Source organism: Ceratotherium simum, chromosome 10, assembly GCF_057802395.1.
Source record: "Ceratotherium simum simum isolate JZ-2026a chromosome 10, ASM5780239v1, whole genome shotgun sequence".
Classification (NCBI taxonomy): domain Eukaryota; kingdom Metazoa; phylum Chordata; class Mammalia; order Perissodactyla; family Rhinocerotidae; genus Ceratotherium; species Ceratotherium simum.
The window spans coordinates 65,845,780-65,864,276 of NC_141909.1; the positions used below are offsets into that span (position 1 = coordinate 65,845,780).

The 18,497-nt window shown below is 38.7% G+C and overlaps 1 protein-coding gene across 1 annotated transcript in view; it reads right to left on the bottom strand.

The window, feature by feature from the left end:
* The window catches only part of FREM2 (FRAS1 related extracellular matrix 2), a 172,796-nt gene that overhangs the window by 55,680 nt on the left and 98,619 nt on the right, over window positions 1–18,497 (bottom strand). The window contains exon 6 of the mRNA XM_087436139.1: window positions 17,733–17,984. Coding sequence (XP_087292265.1) covers window positions 17,733–17,984 — 252 coding nt within the window. The remainder of the gene's footprint in view (window positions 1–17,732; window positions 17,985–18,497) is intronic.

Sequence of the window (18,497 nt, forward strand, 5' to 3'; positions counted from 1 at the left end):
CACGTTTAAAAAGAAAAAGCAGCAGACTCCATACATAAGTAAACTATCGGGTCTTCTGTAATTATAACACAAGGTTTGATGGAGTTTCTCTCTTCACAGAAATGTCAAGGGATGCAATGTTTTGAACAAGGTAATGAAGCTTTCCTCAGAGAATTAATCAAACCTTTTTTCCTGCTAATAGTTTATTTGTCCTCTCAGTATATTGAACTTGATCCAGTACATTTGCTATTTAGATGTACTGACATTTCAAGGAACTTCAAAATATGTATTCTGGACCAATGTCAGTGAAAACATGCAAGCTAGATTCATTGGAAGGATAGTGATTCTATGGAAAGTGGGTATAAAACTCTGTACCTCTTTCAACCCTGCTAAGGGGTGTAGATAGTATTTCACCAGTTTACTGAGCTAGAGACCATGCACCCTAGACCTACAACGTGTAAAGCCAACATCTATGCTATTTATAATTTTATCTCGTATTTGTAAGATCACCTTGCGGTGTTGAGAATGTGAAAGACCCTATGGCTTTGGCTTTTTAAAGCTTTTCCTGGCAGTGAGTGTGGTCCTGAAAATTATCCTTCTGAGTAAGTGTGATTCTTAAAAAGAAGAAGAATGAGCTTCTTGTTGGCATTTTGACCACAGAACATTAGCTTTGTGGCACACTTCCTGGGACTGTGAAACAGATTGTTTGTGAAACACCCTCGGGGAAACTGAGATATATTTGAGCCCTATGAGGTGTAAAAAGAAAGCTATTTTTCTCTCACAATGCCTATATTCTGCCTTTTTTTTTTAAGTACTAGCTAATAAAGCTCCACCAACCACTCTGTTTCTTTTCACAGGACTGTGTTTGAGCTCAGCGACTGCTGAGCTGTACTGTGACTTGGCTCATCCCTAACAGTGCAGTTGTCTTCACAGCTGAGAGACTGTCACCGCCCAAGGGGAGATGTGACAATGCACATCACTTTGTGAGCTGCCAACTCACATGACTTAGTCTCCTCATCTCTTTGCGTGGAAGAGACCTGGCCTTTCCGGAACCCGGGGCCCCAGTGGATGCTCCTTTGAAAGCTCCCATTGCATGTGGAGCCTGGTCTTATCATTTGCCAATTTGTATCTGTTTGCCCATTGCGTTGTTGGAATCCTCTATAGATTAGGCCCATCTTGTTCACCACTGTGTCCTCAGTGCCTTGAAGACCACTTAGTAGTGGTCTAATAAATGTGTGAAGTGAGGGCAGGACAAATCTTTGCTCTCTTTCACTCTAGCACAGCATCTGGCACATCAGAGATACTCAACAAATATTTAAAATGAATAAATGTATGAATACATATGATTTCAAATGTCTGTTTCAGTACCTCAGCATAAAGACGTGTTTCCTGGAGAAAGGATGAAGACGACGCCTTACTTTTCTAGAATTGTGAAGGGAAAGTTTTATCCATAATTTTAAGTGCTTCAACTTGTTACAACGGCCTAAAGAAAAGAGGATTTTTAGTTTTAGCTACATTTTATTATCCCAGTATAGATTATTATTGGGATTATTTGTAGCGGGATGTAGTTCAATGGTTTTATCAAATGATATTAACCATATACTTTACTGGACAATCTTTTAGTCCCTAGGTCAGTAGCAAGGTTCTCCACATCATTTAAAGGAAGATTTTAGGTCAATTACAAGTAAAGGTATGTATAAGATTTACAAACTAGGAATAAAGGGAGAAAAAAAGAGGTTCAAATGCTTGCTTCAGTGAGATAGAATGAATACCTGCTTCTGAGGGAAGCATAAAACCTATCTGTGTCCTGTGAAAGGTAACATCTGCCTGTAAAGAGAAAGGAAGGTACACAGAGAACCTGGCCACCCTGTAATGACCTCTAATTTGAGGAGAGCTACTTCTGGTTGGTGACAGATTTTCTAAGGAAGCAAACTAACAAGTTTCACATTTCTACAGTGACCAATGGGTATTTCAACAGTGTCAGAAAATAGTACATATATCCTAAATTTTTTTTCCTTAATTTTTCATTCTAATCCCATAAAAGGAGGTGCTCTTGTCTGTTTAGTAATGAATTTTACAAAGTACATGTTTCAACCACAGACCATAGGTACATGGTGCATCGCCTGGACTTACTAAATAAATAATCATACCTCTATAAGTTCACTGTAGTATTTCATCGACTCTGGCCTCTCTTTACATCATGGAGCATGCAGGTCAAGACTTTGAAGTGCTCTGCTTTCAGCCAAGTTGCTGCTTTTGGTTTATCAGCATTTTCAGCATTTTCTTTGTGCTTTATGATTTCAATAAAAGGATACACTAGACCCCTGCTGCTGGCGAATAATTAGGAATTTCTGATGCTAACAATAATATTTATTAAGAGACTTTTTCTAATTATTCAACTTCTTATGTATTTTATTGTTTTTTATGGTAAAATCTTTTAATAACTTTAAGCTTACAAAATCTGAAGTCTAGTATCTTGAGTTGTTTCTCAGATTTATGTGATTTTTAGCACTAAACGGAATTCATCTGTGACTGAAATCTTGAGGTTCCTATAAATGTTTAGTGATCTCCTTCCAGGGTTTTAGTGATAATAAATCAGCAGTATTTATCCCGTGACCTCTACGAGATGGTATTACGTGGCCATCATTCACTCTCCTGGGTGGAAGAGATGGGAGGCGGGCAGATAGTGTTACCATGAAAAAGACAAAACAAACACAAGACAGCATTTATCCACAAGGACTTGACAAGAGAGCCCAAACCTAGTCCTTCAGAAGGGCAGCCCCGACCCCTGGGCAGTTTGCTAAACGACGTGGAAAAGGCAGTGCTGATCCTTGTCCAGCTGAAGTACCAGACTGTACCAACATGGCCTCCTAATAACCTTTGAGGAGTTGTAATCGGTAAAAGGTGAACCAGAATAGTTCACGTACACGAAATTAGTCTAATATCTGTAACTCTTAACATTTTAATTATTCTAGAATCCTCAGGTGCTCTTGGCATATAAAAGTATATAGCTTGTTTCATCTTGTAAAGTTCTCTATTAGGAAACCTAATACTGTCTTTGAGTATTGCTATGTAGAATCAGAAGGCAGCCGTGTATATTAAATATACACACTGCTGGTATAACATGAGGTGGGACCATAGTGGTTAGTGCCATGGACTCTCTAGTCAGCCAGGCGAAATGCTTACCAGCTGTTTGACCTTGAGCAAGTTACCTAACCACTTACAGATGATGAAATTGAGGCATAATACAATCTTGCGCATAGTTTGTGTCTGTGTATTAAATGAAATAATTCATGTAAAAGGCTTACTAGCACACCTAAAAAGGTACTCATGTTGTTATTATTGTTATTATATATGTAATATCTATGAAGCCCTGAAAAATAAAGACATGAGTTAATTTAATACTGCAAACAGTATAATCCTATTCAATATCACAATCTTAATATCTTAGACCCACCCAAGAAGACTACATACCTGCAAATGTACACTTTGTGAAGTTGAGAGCTTATTTCTGAGTGAACTGGCCCTACGTCCTGGCACAGTTCCCTGTGCTCACTTTCTTGTGGGCCATAAGGTCATTCTTCAGTGTAAATTATACAAAACGGTTAGCTGTTCTCCTAAAGAACTCTGGAGCCTTTGCCTTTTCTGGTAATGGCGGTGAATGTTTTTATGCGACTAGCAGGAGAGATTCAAGTGGCTGCTTGCCAAGCTTGAGTGTGAACAGCGGAACAAAGCTCTTAATGCCTTTCCTGCTGTGAGCAGCGCATTGTATTAACAGTTTCAAAAAGACCAGGGGAGTTCACAACAGCATAGCAGCAAGGTCCTCGAAAGCGACTGACCATTACAGGTTGGGTCAAACGCACTCCTACTGCTAATGAACCCACCCAGCAGCCTCAGACCCTTGCTCATTTGCCTTCATTTTTAATATGTGCTCCTGCACCCCAGCCCCTTGTGGAGCTGTTCCCTGTTAACAGCTGGCCTGCTGGGCTCTGATTCCAGCCAGGTCCAGAATTAAGTAGAGACGACTCAGCAGTGGGACCCTGTGGGTCCTCCCAAAGGAACACCTGGGAAGTCTCCCTTCTCTGGAGCCTCCTACTCATACTTAGCGAATGACTCACTCATTCACATTCACCTTCCTACCTCCTCCTACTCAGGAGTTTGTAAAAACTGAATCAATCCTGTAATTTTGCAACCCCTCTCCTGAAACCACTATAATTTTAAAAAATGATGTGAAGTGACTCTTTATCATAAAATGGTTTAAATTTGACTGCAAGGATGTATAAAACAAGGGAACTAAACCACTATTTTAGTTTTTAGTTATTTGAAAAAGAGGCAACATTTAAAACCAATTTGTTTAAAGGGCCTAAAGGTGTACTTATTATTTGACAACTCCAATAATGTACTTAACTTTGCATATTTCCACAATTTTCTTGTTATATAACAAGTGGTACTTAATTACGATTTGCAACTAACAGCCAAAACAATCTGTATATTACTCTTTAGTAGAAATATATTCTAATAACCCTTGCTTATTCCACTTTACATATTTATATTTATTATAAATATATATGAAATTCTACTGCACAGTAATTCACTCTTTTTACCCTCTCTTCTCTTCCTTCTAGTTCTCCTGTATTCTCCTGATTTCAGTTATCACCATCAGGTGTGCACACAACTTGCAAACTCCAGCTTGGTCAGTTCCATATTTATAGAGGCCTTTGGTTCCACTTGCATATCCTCTAGGTCACTTGAACTTGGCATTTTAAACAGACTTTCTCATCTTCCAACTTCCTTTCCCTAGACTGCTTCCCTCTTCTCACCCCCTACAATAACTGGTACCTCCATTCTTTGAACCTATCAAGCACAAAATTTTTTAGATATGTGTTTTTTGGACTCCCCTCCCCCTTCTTCCCTACATGAGGTCCATGTCACAGCAGGTTTTTCTCAGCAGTGGGTCGTTTCCTTTCCAGCCTCAGTGTTCTCACTCTACACTTCCACTTCCCTTTTTGGTTCAAATGCTGTTCATTTACACTGCTGTCTAATTAACCTCCAAACACCGCTCTGATTACTGCACTCTAGTTCAAAAAACTTCCCTCCCACATAAATTCGGAACTCCTCATCTCATGCAGGGGCATCCACAATGTGCTTCAAACCTGTTTTTCAGACTCTACTGCCAGTGATTCCCACCTTTCTTTTCTTTAGCTTTTTTTTTTGGTGAGGAAGATCAGCCCTGAGCTAACATCCGTGCTAATCCTCCTCTTTTTGCTGAGGAAGACCGGCTCTGTCTTGAGCTATTTTTTAAAGTGCTTTCATACAGATCATGCTATTTGGTCTTCACAAAAATTCTGTCAGGTAAGAAATTCAGGTAGTAATATACTCATGTTTCAAATGAGAAAAACAGGTACAAGAAGAAAAGTGGATTGGTCAAGATTCCTTGACAGGAAAGTAGCAAAAGTGTATCTACAGCCCAGATCTCCTAATACACAATCCCAGGAGCTGGGACTAAACCTTTCTCAGAAAAGGCAACCTGGCCAAAGTGGGCTGCCCGCTGCCCCCAGAAACCTTTCTCTCTCTCCTGCTGTCACTCACGCAATCTTGGAATACTTGCCTTATTCTCCATTCATCGAAATCCTTTCCATCTGTTAAGTTAAAGCCTTTATCTGTCCTTCTGGGACTCAGAGTGATCATACAATTGGTTTTAATCACACTCTGCCTTCTTAGTCTCCTTTTACCATTTCAAATTATTATTGAAATAAATTATTCTTATTTAACCTTTTATGTACTTACTTTTTCTCCTGAATAGATCGTAAGCATTGTGAGACACTGGCCTGTGTCTTAAATGTCTTTGTAGCCCCCACCTGTTACACTTAGTAAGTGCAAAACAAATATTTGCTGTGTGTGTGTGGTATGTGAGATTAGATTTTTTTACATGGCAAGACATTTCACATATACTGTTTTATTTTATCTTATTTTTGTTTTCAAAGAGTGTAATATCTACATCATTATATCTAATATCCTTCCCATATGGAAAAACTGGTATAATCTTTATAATTCAGTGCAGTTCTGCAATGCCTCCCACAGAGTAGGGACTCGTTAAATATCCATTGCCTTTCACTGAATCCTTAGCATCATCAACCGTATTAAAAAGTCTACTAACGGCTGCAATGCAGTAATATTCTGAGCAGTTAGAAACTCATTTCTCCATTTCTTGATTTTTAATGTTGTTCTAACTGAAGCATACTAAATACAGAATGCAACTTTGTTTTGTCAAGTTGTTAGTTTAATAGAATTTGGCATTCCTTACAAAGACTAGCCTAGCATTACTTAATTGGAGCCTACACTAATGCAAATAATAGTATTCAAGAAGAGAAAGGATGGTGACCAGTTCTTTCAGCTCAGCACAAATGAATAAAACACATTTCACCCACATACCATACCATGATACATTTTTCTAGCACTAGAAATGTTTTCTTCTCTGTGGTACTCCTGTTGTTGAGAAAGCTTTTGAACAGCACTGAATTGAGTTACATTTACCATAGGGCTCACCATGCTGCCTTTTACGTGTCCCTGGCTCATATCTAGCGTGCTAATTTTTCCAGGGTGGTCGAGGAAGCCAGCCACTATAGCTAAAACCCCTGCGGGTTGTCACACAAAAGCAGAAAATGGATTCAGTTTGAATGTTCCTTAATTAACTTCCAAAGACTGACAGCCAAGATTGGTGAAATACTGTTAGCACTGACTTAATACTCTTCCTAATGAATGAATGCTGTAATATTAAAGTAAAGTAACCTTTACTGAAGTACTGAGGACTAAAGACGTTGATGTAGGATGTTTAGGATATTTGCACAAAAGGACAGCATTATTCTTACGTCAAGGTGTTGCTCATGTGTAAGTCTCTTCCAAACACAATGAAGATATTAGCTGTTTCTTGAAGATACAACACAGATTTTATCAGGATATATTTCTGTACTTTGAGGCCCTGCTCTACTCTCATACCATTAAGAGTTGGCACAGAGAAGACCATGGGTCCCAGCTGAGATTTTCAGACATTTGCACCTAAGAAAAGCCACTTGCAGTCCAGGTTTTGGTCCCCCGCTCTGCAGACACAGAAACGTCATCTTATCATTTCATTGAGGAATAATCTAGTTTTGGAGAATCAGTTCACTTTTTATTTTTTTATGTGAGTAAGATCAGCTCTGTGCTAACATCTGCCAATCCTCCTTTTTTTGCTGAGGAAGACTGGCCCTGGGCTAACATCCATGCCCATCTTCCTCCACTTTATGTGGGACACCGCCACAGCATGGCTTGACAAGTGGTGCGTCGGTGCATGCCGGGGATCCGAACCGGCGAACCCCGGGCCGCCGCAGCAGAGCTCGTGCACTTAACTGCTTGCACCACTGGGCCGGCTCTTCAGTTCACTTTTTAAAATTCAGATTGCTCTGAGTTACAAAGTTACAAAGGATTTATTTCTTTTTAGTCAGGGAACAGTTGGTTGGTTGATTTATCATCTGTCATACTCATGACTACAGAAACAGACACAGCAATCAGCAGAGTTTAGAAAGTTGTGTGGGATATTTCACCCAGATTGTGTAACAGGCTTGAACATTTTCCCTTCTCCAATTACATAATTTTTAGTGATTGAGAAATTGGCCACCCTCAGAAATAACATCCCCCCCTCGACCAATGTTGACCATATTTAGATTATTCTTTTCTGGATTCTATGACAGTTGCTTCCCTTCAGTTATATCATTAGGAATTACTTATATTTTAGTCCCCTTGATGAGTTTCAGCATTCGTTACAGCTTAGTGGCGAAGCACATCAAATCTGAATTACATGGGCCGGCCCCGTGGCTTGGTGGTTAAGTGAGCGCGCTCCACTGCTGGCGACCCGGGTTCGGATCCCGGGCTCGCACCGACGCGCTGCTTCTCCGGCCATGCTGAGGCCGCGTCCCACATACAGCAACTAGAAGGACGTGCAGCTATGACACACAACTATCTACTGGAGCGTTGGGGGGAAAAAATAAATAAAAATAAAATCTTTAAAAAAAAAAAAAAAAAATCTGAATTACATGGACCTGAATTTAGGACACAGATCCAACACTTCATGTCTGTGTGATCGTCAGCAGCTTTCTTAGCTTCTCTAAGCCTAGTTTTTCCATCTATCGCATGGAGAAAATACCTACCTATTTCATAGTTGTTTTGAGATTTACCTGAATAATTCATGTAAATATCACCCAATAGGCACCTTGAGAAACTCAAAGGTGGGTTTGGAAGCAATTAACTGTTTTTCCAAGTTGTTTCTTTTCCTTTTGTGTGTTAAGGAGACGCAACCACCAGCCATCCTGAAACTGACCAAGCCTCACCACAAGAGCTATGCCCATGACCTTTGCCTGATTTTTAATGCAAAGATCTCTCCAGGAGGAGCTTAGGCCTCATTATGTGGAAGCATGTTCTCCAACTGAGCCCGTGCAAGCAAATACCCATCTCTCCCTTTTGAATATTCACTCCCCAAGGGAAATAAAAGTTCCAGCTTCCCTTTGTTCGGGACGCCATGACTTGGGAAACGATTCCTCATGGCCTCCTATTTGCTGCAAATACACTTTACTTTGTGAGACAACTTCCACTGGTGTAGAGTCTTATTTAACTCACCAGGAGGCAAGTCCACTTGATTTGGTAACATAAAGTCCTTAGTACATAGTAAGTATTCCAAAATGACAACGGTTACTATGTATCTGTATTATTGTGCATGAATGAACTTGGACTTTCTCCCCATTAAACTGGGCATTCTTTCTTCTCTCCGTGATGAACTGGTGAAAGTCTGCACAGACAGTACTTTATGGCTAGCAGTAATGTTTTCATTTGTAAACTATGTATATGATAGGCAAAACATCATGATAAGATGTCAACTTCTAAAATGAAAAAATATAGGTAAAATTAGTATCCCCATTTTGTTCAGAGAAACTGAGGTTTAGAGATATGAATAAAACTTGACTGAAAAGCTAGTAAGACATGAATTATTCCAACAAAGATGATCATAAAGCAAATGCCTCTAAAATAAGCTTTGGGGCCAGCCCCGTGGCTTAGCGGTTAAGTGCGCGTGCTCCGCTGCTGGCAGCCCGGGTTCGGATCCTGGGCGCGCACGGACGCACCGCTTCTCCGGCCACACTGAGGCCGCGTCCCACATACAGCAACTAGATGGATGTGTAGCTATGACATACAACTATCTACTGGGGCTTTGGGGGGAAAAAATAAATAAATAAAATCTTTAAAAAAATAAAATAAAATAAGCTTTGGGTTTCTCTTTCCTATCATTTAGAAAATGAGTGAAATATTTGCATCTTGAAAAAAATACCCCAAATAGACTGGCTAAAAGCTTTGGTTAAGCAAGGGGAATTAAGGTAATGACCTAGCTTGTCGCATGCTAGTTCTTACAGATTTAAGAACGTTTTATAGCACTTAGACATAGAAATGTGTTTGATCCTTAGATTCTTTTCAGCACTTTCTTTGCTGGGATTGTCATACCCTTATACTGACTACCTTCTTCTTCACCATTTCCCATTCTTTGCTTAGCATTCATGAAATGCACTCCTTTTTTCAAAATATAAGAATCGAGTAAAATCTGTCCATACTATAAATCATATGAGAGCCATTTTTGCATGTCCAGCAATCTTATCTTCTCCTATGACTTTTACTATTATCAATAGAGATAACATGTAACTTAACGTCTCTACTGTACAACTCTGTGCTAATCTCCAGACCCGTATCTCCATTCGCCTACTCCATGCCCAGCATTTTCAAGTCATGTAGGCTCTTCAAACTAACATGTCCTAAATGAGCTCGTTGTTTTGTCCCCAAGCTGGTTCTGCTCCTGTTCTTCCTATCTCAGTGAACTGTACCACTCTTAACCCAACTGCCCTGGCTAGAAACCAAGGCATCCTTCTTCAGACTTTCCTGTCCTCTATCCCTTCATGTCCAATCAATTACCATGCCTTGTCCATCTTCCTCAGCACTGGATGCCTCCTGGTCTCTTCACCCCCAACCAAACACCCTGTTCAGGCCACTGTCAACTATCACCTGTATTCCTCCAACAGCCTCCTGAGGAGTTCCATCTATTCTCTACATTTTAGCCAGTGCAGAGATATTTCTAAAATGCAAATCTGATTTTGTCATTCTACCTAAAACACTTCCCTATTTCTATTTTAATAATAAAACACAACTTCTTTATATGGCTACATGGCCCTATAAGATTGACTCCCTGCCCATCTCTCCAAATTATTCTTCGCTGTGCACTCGTTTGAGCTCTAGATTTTTGCAATACCCAAGCTTTCAGTTCCCTGGATGCATCACTTGCATTCATCCTGTGCACTTGTGAGTTTCTCCCCTAGGAAAACACTTTCCTTCTCTTTTCACTGGGCTACTTTGATATTGTCCTCAAATTTCAGCTAGGAAATCATGTTTTCTAAGAAGCCCTTCCTAAATCTGGGCTGGGAAAAACGTTCTTTCCCTAGCAGAGCACTTAGTACGTTTATTTTATGCTTATGTCTTCTCTTTCCTGGTATCCCCGAAATCTGAACAGCCCACGAGTTCAGAGGTTGTGGTTCCCATTTGCTGTTCACTTAGCAACATGCTAGTATCCGGTGCATATTTTTTGAGTGAATAGATATATGAATGAGTGAATATTGGATTCTTAAAAATATTTGCTGAACAAATGAATAAATAAATATCAAACCGCAATGTGACATTATCCAGAGATTCCATCTCTTGATGTACTTCACCAGGGAACCTTTAAAGTGGCATGTTTCTTTTTCCAAAGCTAAATTTGTGCTGTACTTTACTAAGTTAAAGATTTTACATTGTGAATTTATTTAAAATAGAGGACACCATTGTATTTGTTTATAGTTAATCGTGTATTTTCTGGTGAATTTTTCGGTATGTGACTGTGTTCAATGTGCATTTGCCTTGTTTCTTCATTACAATGAAAAAAGCTTTCTGAGGGCAGGATTATTTATTTGCTTTGCTTTATATTATCCTTAGAAACCTTGTTGTGCTTTCCACAATATAGAACATTAGTGAGAGCAGAGTGATAAAAGAAAATAAAGATGCCAAACCAAAGTGTTTTGCCTTAATGCAGGAAGATTCACTGCTTACAGCAGCAAATACACACCCTAGGGACATTTTGATTCATGCAAGAAGGAGAAAGACATTTTTGTTTCCATGTTTCTCTTTGTGTTATTTGTATGGAGACGTATATGGTAGATGTATTAAAGTGACTTTCAATAAACAAAAAAGACCTCCTGTTAAATGACAAAAACTAAGGTCAGTTACCACATGTTGAAGAGTAGATAATGGACGTGGGGAAGGAAAGATATTACTTGGCTGAAGCACACTCACTCTCTTAGATGAAGATACTTTCTGGCTTTGAATGTCAGGCAAGTGGTAAGGATAGAGATAAGCCAGATGAAACAAATACGGTATTTTTTGTTTTCTGTGTCCTTTGTACTTTTGCATTTATTCTTCATGCAAGCGCAGTGTTAGGGATGGTGGCCAAGCTAAGAAATGGATGAATAGTAAGGATAACAAATGAGACCAGCTCAAACCAGAAAATTCACACGTAGAAACCTAGGTGCTTGGTTTTCTCAGTTGACTCTTCACTACTCCTGTCCTAGACCCTTTTACCTTAGACACTAAAAAAGCATACAGGTTGAGAGAGGGTTTTTCATATGCTTTACATTAAAATATGTGTTTGCATATGTTGTTAGGTAAGTACTAAGGCTGTTTTTATTCAGTGGTTTCAAATTTAATTTGTTGCTTTATTTATCTCCGTCACCAGCAACCCTTGATGATGAATGAGAAGTAAGCTGTTTCAGGCACTATCCAATTTTCCCTACCTTGTCAAGCGTTCCTATCTTTTTCACATGGGAACTTGGTTTACAATGGTACTCTTCTATTCCTAATGACACCTTGGCTATGAGATGCTGTCTATGTGAAGAATGCATCATGGTAAATAATAAAATTGAAATAATTTAAAACAAGACTTCAAATAATCAATTTTTTCTTGACTTGGATATCTACCAATATAATAAAAGAAAAACAAGCATTTTCTCAGTAATTAAATCATTGTGCCAAAGATGTCATGTACAGAAATTAAAGTTCTTAAGAGCAATTTATCACACCAAAAGGTAAAAAAAGAAGTTTAGATGACTTATCTCTGACTTAACCATAGTATCTCTGAAATGAGAACTCTTAGTCCAAATGGCAATCTAGTCGTGTGAAGAGCAGTCCACAAGCACGCTACAGAGCACAGTGCTAGCACATGGCGTTTTCACTCCTTAAAAGCTTTTCTAATGATTTACAATGGCAATATTGTGAAGTGGCTACTTGAAAACCTTCCCATCACAAACACTATAAATATAATAAAAAAATTTTAAATATAGGTTTTATAATAATGAAAGGGATGCCCCCAAGGATATAGAACAAAAGAGAGAAATAAAATCCAGAGTGCTATGTAGATGAGCCAATATTGGGGCTACCCAGAGTGGCCTGCCTTTGACAGCCCACAGGGACAGAAGACATAAGGTGGGAATTGGGAACTAAGACCCCGAGCTTTAAGCCTGGATACTAGAAGATGTGTGAATTAGAAGAAAAATCCATCCTCTAACAGAGCTTGTTGTTTCTGCCTGGATTCTGGATGAGAAAAAAGTTTCTACTGGCCTATCTAATATGCAGATTTTGGGTTCTAACTGACACTTTATATTTAAGGTTGGAACTCTTCAAATGAAAAGAAAATTAACATAAAAATTGGTTCTGGCAAATGTAAACACAAAACTGCTCTGGGGGTTTAATCTCTGAACCAAGGTTGTACAGGTTTCCCACATATAAAGTCTCATTAAAAATGAGTTCATGATCCAAAATTAGCATGCACAAGGAAATAATATACCCTGAGCAGGAGGCAACAGAACCAATTTACAGGAGATTTGGATCTTTTAAGATCTTCAATAAGAAAATGGTACAATAAAGATTATAAAATAAATGTTTAAAATTACTAAATACATAAAAGAAGAAATTTATATAAAGAAAAAATAAGACATGATAGAAATGAAAAGACAAAATGAAAAAATGCCACACAGAACTTTTCAAAATGAAAGTACAGTTATTGAAATAAAAATCTCAATAGATGGGTTAAATGGCAAAATAGACATAGTATAGACAGAACTAGCCAACTGAAAGATAGATCTGAGTGAAGAATAGAAATTAATGAAGCAGAAAGTGAAAGTAATAGAAATTACCAAAAGAAAACCCAGAACTAAAATTAGGTTAAAGAAATTCTAATAAAATATACAAACTTCTGGAAAGATTGGTTGAAAAAGAAAACAGAAAAAGAAAGGGAAAGAGAGACAGAGCCAGAGAGAGAATAAGCATTACTAGGAATAAAAAGGAGACAAACATACAGGTATAAGAGAAACAAACAAATCTTAAGAGAATATTATAACAAATTTATGTCATTAATTTAGAGAGGTAGATGATGTGGATAGTTTCCTTAGAAAAGAATAACTAAATCTAAGAAGTAATAGAAAACTTAAATATACCTAACTATTTAAAAAATTAAAACAGTAGGCCAAAATCTAGTTAAATATATATGGGTGGTTTTATAGTTTTACCAAACCTGCAAAAACTAATCGTCTCAATTTTATTTAAAGTTTCCAGAGAAAAAACCAAAGAGGATAGTATTCCAACTCATTTAATGAGGCTAAACTTGATTCTAAAATTAGACAAATAACAAACCTAAACCCCATCTCACTTATAAATATAGGTGCAAAAATAATAAATGAAATATTCTTAAATTTAATCTAGTAATTTATAAAAAATATGTCATGAATAAGTAAGTCTATTCAAGCATGTAAGGATGGCTTAATACTAGTAAATCTAAAAATGCAAGTCACTGTATGAACACAATGAAGGAAAAAAAGACTCCATGATATTACAATAGACGCAGAAAATTTGGGGGGATAAAATTTAACACTTATTTCTGATAAAAGCTCTTGTCAAACTAGGTGCTTCCTTAACCTGATAAAATGTTACTAGAATCCTACAGCATACATCATTCCAAATGGTAAAACATTATAAATATTTCCTTTCAAGTCAGACAAGGAGACAAAGATGTCTATTCTACTGTCTCTATTCAACATTATAGTAAACGTCCTACATAGCTCAGTAAGACAAGAGAAAGAAATAAATGATGCTGAGAACTGTCAAGGAAGAAACAAACTGTGATGAGTGAATGAAGAGGAATGATTGAGCCCTGAGTGTAAGTCCTAGAGATTTTAGGTCAATATTGTCAATTTTATAAAGGTGACATCTGATATATTAATCATCACTTGATTTCTCAAGTATCAGAAGATTTCACTCTAAAGAAATACTATAAATCATCATTTAGCCAGTGGGCAAGTCTCTGAAATACGTCATCCAAAAGAAGTCCGTGGTGAGGCAGCAGTGGATAAGGTAAATAGGTAAGCCTTCCCAAAGCTATTTCTTACGAACCTGAATACCAAGCTGGATCACTGCAATTTAAACCTCAGGGTGGAGATCAAACCTCAGGGGGAATCTGTGCCACCTACTTGGTTACATGGTCCAGAGAATAATTCCTTGTGGTAGGTCATAGTTACGTCATTGCTCAGCTGCTGAAGACTTAAAAATAAAGTAGTTGAAGAACTGTAAATTGTGTTTATTTTGCTAACGGCATTTCAAGAAATGTGAAGAGAGTGAATCACCCCCCACACGGGATGCGACAGAAGTGGTTTATTGACGGTGGAGACCCTCCTGCGCTTGTCTCTAGTCTCCCTTACCTGTACTGTTCTTTCATTCCCTCCACTCATTTCTTGGACTGTCCTGTTCTTAGTCCTCAGCCTGTCTTTAATTTGCTCTCTTGAAAGCCACTCTCTCTGTGCCTCCCTCTCTGTTCCTTTCCTTTTCTCTCTCTCTCTTTTTTCCTTCTTCCTTATCCTGCAATTGGACAGGCCATTGTATTTTTTTTTAAAAAATTACAATATTTGTTGAATAGCATTTATAAATCTTGGTCTTAATTAAGAAATAAGCTTTATAGGTTTCTCAGCCATTACACCACGAGAACAGATGAAGCAAAGCTTTATTTTTTCTCACTTGTGTATTGCCGGCTCTTGAATGGGGGAAGGGGAATATGCCCAGCCTCCTGATGATGGTAATATGCTGAGGAGATGCATGGCATGCATTTAGGAAAGATTAAATTGGTGTCAATGGGTACAAGGGTTTGCATGGGATGACATACCAGGCTGTGAGACGTGTGAGGAGTTTATTATAATCTACATTGGGTTGAAAAGGGTCTCTCTGGACTAGAACAGTGGTGTTAGAGGTGGAAGGAAAAGGACGGAGGGGAGAAAACAGAGAAGTATCCACAGGACTTCTGATGTAGTAAACAGGGGTTGGGTGAATGAAGGAGTGATGATTGCTGACAGCACTCCCGACAAACTTCTGGTCCACTGTTTGCATGATACAAAGAAGCCTTAAAATCAAAGCCTGTGGGGGCCGGCCCCGTGGCTTAGCGGTTAAGCGCACGCACTCCGCTACTGGCGGCCCGGGGTTCAGATCCCGGGCGCGCACCGACGCACCGCTTCTCTGGCCATGCTGAGGCCACGTCCCACATACAGCAACTAGAAGGATGTGCAACTATGACATACAACTATCTACTGGGGCTTTGGGGAAAAAAAAAGGAGGAGGATGCCAATAGATGTTAGCTCAGAGCCGGTCTTCCTCAGCAAAAAGAGGAGGATTAGCATGGATGTTAGCTCAGGGCTGATCTTCCTCACCAAAAAAAAAAAAAAAAAAAAAAAAATCAAAGCCTGTGGCACCAAAACTCCCCAGCCCTCTTCTGGGGCGAGCAGCTCTCTGAGGTCTGGCTACCCCACTCATGATACCACTTGCACTGTCTACCCCAGGGAACTGTAAAGCTCAAATGAAACACTGATAATAGTAAAGTATTGTATAAACATTATGCAACGGTAGATACCGTACCAATGGTTCCACAACTTTGTCACCACTAGGGACCAGTTTAGAGGCAGTGACAGCATGGAAAGGTCATGTATTTGGGGCCTGGATACTGACTTGGCTGTGTACCAGCTCTGCAAATTCAAGTCAATCTCTGGCCTCTCAAAGGCTCAGTCCTGTCATATGTAAAAGAGGGATAATGACATCATCCTTCACTCTGGAAAAGATTTAGCAATGTACGTGAAAATGCCTGGCACCTAATAAATAATGGTTTCTGCTATACCTTTATTTTTTCTCCCATGTGTGTCCCGTAACAATTTGTATGGGAAAGATGTTTTGCCAACAAAACAAACTGAACTAAAGAAATCGTTAATTATATTTTCTATTTTTAAATTAAATCTATCTCTATCTTTCTATCTATAGTAATAAAAATAGAGAGATAGATATCTAGACAGCAGATAGGTGTTTAGTGTGGACTATTAATTCTGTTTTGGCTGACATTCAAAATACTGGCTTCCTCTCCAAGATAAACTGAATTTAAAATAAAAATTCCATACTTCATTTAAGCACATAATAGGACTGTTCATTAAACTAATAAACTAAAGCCACAGGGGATTATCTAAGTTTAAGGTAGAATCAAGACTTTCTTCAAACCCCTCGATAAAATCATTCCTAACTTTCATCACCAATGTTTTGAAACCTTTTCAGGAAGAAACGGACATTCTTATATATTTCACAGCCTTCTTAGGAAGAGGATGCACAGAGGACCCAGCACTGTGCCTGGCACAGAGGATAAGCTCACAAGATACACCTCACTACCTTTTTAACTTGACCATCACTTAACTATCACAGGCCCTCCTTGGGTAGGTTAGTCTCAAACTTCCTGAGTTTTCAGATATGTGGGATGATCATCTTTGGACTCTCCTCCAGCTACTCTCTGACCCGAAAGATTCATCCCCTCAGTTTAATCCTCTTTCATCCACCATGAGGAAAAATCAAGAGGGAAAGAAAAATATCCAAGTCCTGGGGGTCCTCTCTCTCAGCTTACTGCTCTCACTTTCCTCACAAGATTACCCACAATCTGTCCTCTTGTTCTCTTTTCTCACGAGAAAGCACAAACTGTTTATTGAACCGGGAAGACTAAGACCCTTTTGCTCCTTTTTCCCTTCAGAAAGAAGGATTATTTTATGGTAATTTAGTTGCCCTCAGGCAGAGCAATCTAGGATAAACCCTCTTCCTTTTTGGGGCAGAGATCTGCCTATTGGACTTAATTTCCTGTATACTTATTACCTTTCTAGTTATTCATTTAACAGCCTTGTCTAATGGATTTCTTTGTTAAACGAGTTGAAACACTGAGATTAAAGTTAAAAAATATAAGCTTTTAAAAGCAAAGCAAAACGAACAAAAAGGAAATAAATTAAGTTTATCAAAATTGCTTCAATTCTTCACCATGAAATTTTAAGTTTTATCACCTAATGGTAAATGATATTGTAAAAGAAACCGTACAGAGGAAAAAACACACATAGATGTGACTTTTGCCCTTTAAAACCATTAAATCAAGGAAACCAAACTGATTGATGCAGCCAACTTTAAAAATTATCCACACTATAAAATCAAGCATAAAATAAATGTGCATGTTACAATTCTTTTACGCTCTCATTTTTCTGTCTAGAAGGTTGTGCCTGATGTTGATCTGCCTGGGAGGAGGAATAATTTTCAGGTAAATTAGTACTTACCATCGTCTTTGTCAGGGATGATTGTAACCCGAGCTCCTGGGAACTCTGATCCAATTCTCCCACCCATAGGCATGCTCAGAAGGACATGGAATGTCTCCTCCTCTTCATACAAGGAGTCGTCAATAACAACAACCCGGCACATTTTCTCCCGCTCATCTTTGTCAAAGCGGACAACACTGGTGTGGTCCTCAGGCCTGGATATGTAATCAGAATAGGACAGCACGGATGTTGGCACAGTTCCACTCGCCGTTCCTGGAGACAGAGAGAATCCAAAAGGTGTTTATGTAGCACATATTACAAGAGTATTTCCAGAAACAATTTTTTTCATATGCAGCATTTTAATGATCAATTTGTATATACGAACACCCTTGGAAACTGCAATAGCACCTACATCCTGTTCTAGCATCATGAGTCACTTCATAATGGTCTCACACATACAACGGATATGACATTTTAAGTGTTTTCTCCTCTCCCTTCTGCCAGTGGTCTTTTAGAACAACACAATATTACAAAATAACAGCTCCTACTGTTCCAATGCTTACTGTGTGCAGGCAAGGAGCCAAGCTCTTTACAGGCACTGCCTCATTAATCCTCTCAACCACTCCACTGGGTTTTATGCATTTGGTAACTGAGGTTTACAGAAGTTAAACCACTCGCTCTGGGACTCAGAGCCCAAGGCTGATTCTTAAGTCTGCAATTTTAATCACTATTCCTTATAGCCTTTCAACTCATATACATTAACGGAAATTTTAACAAAGGTCTGCT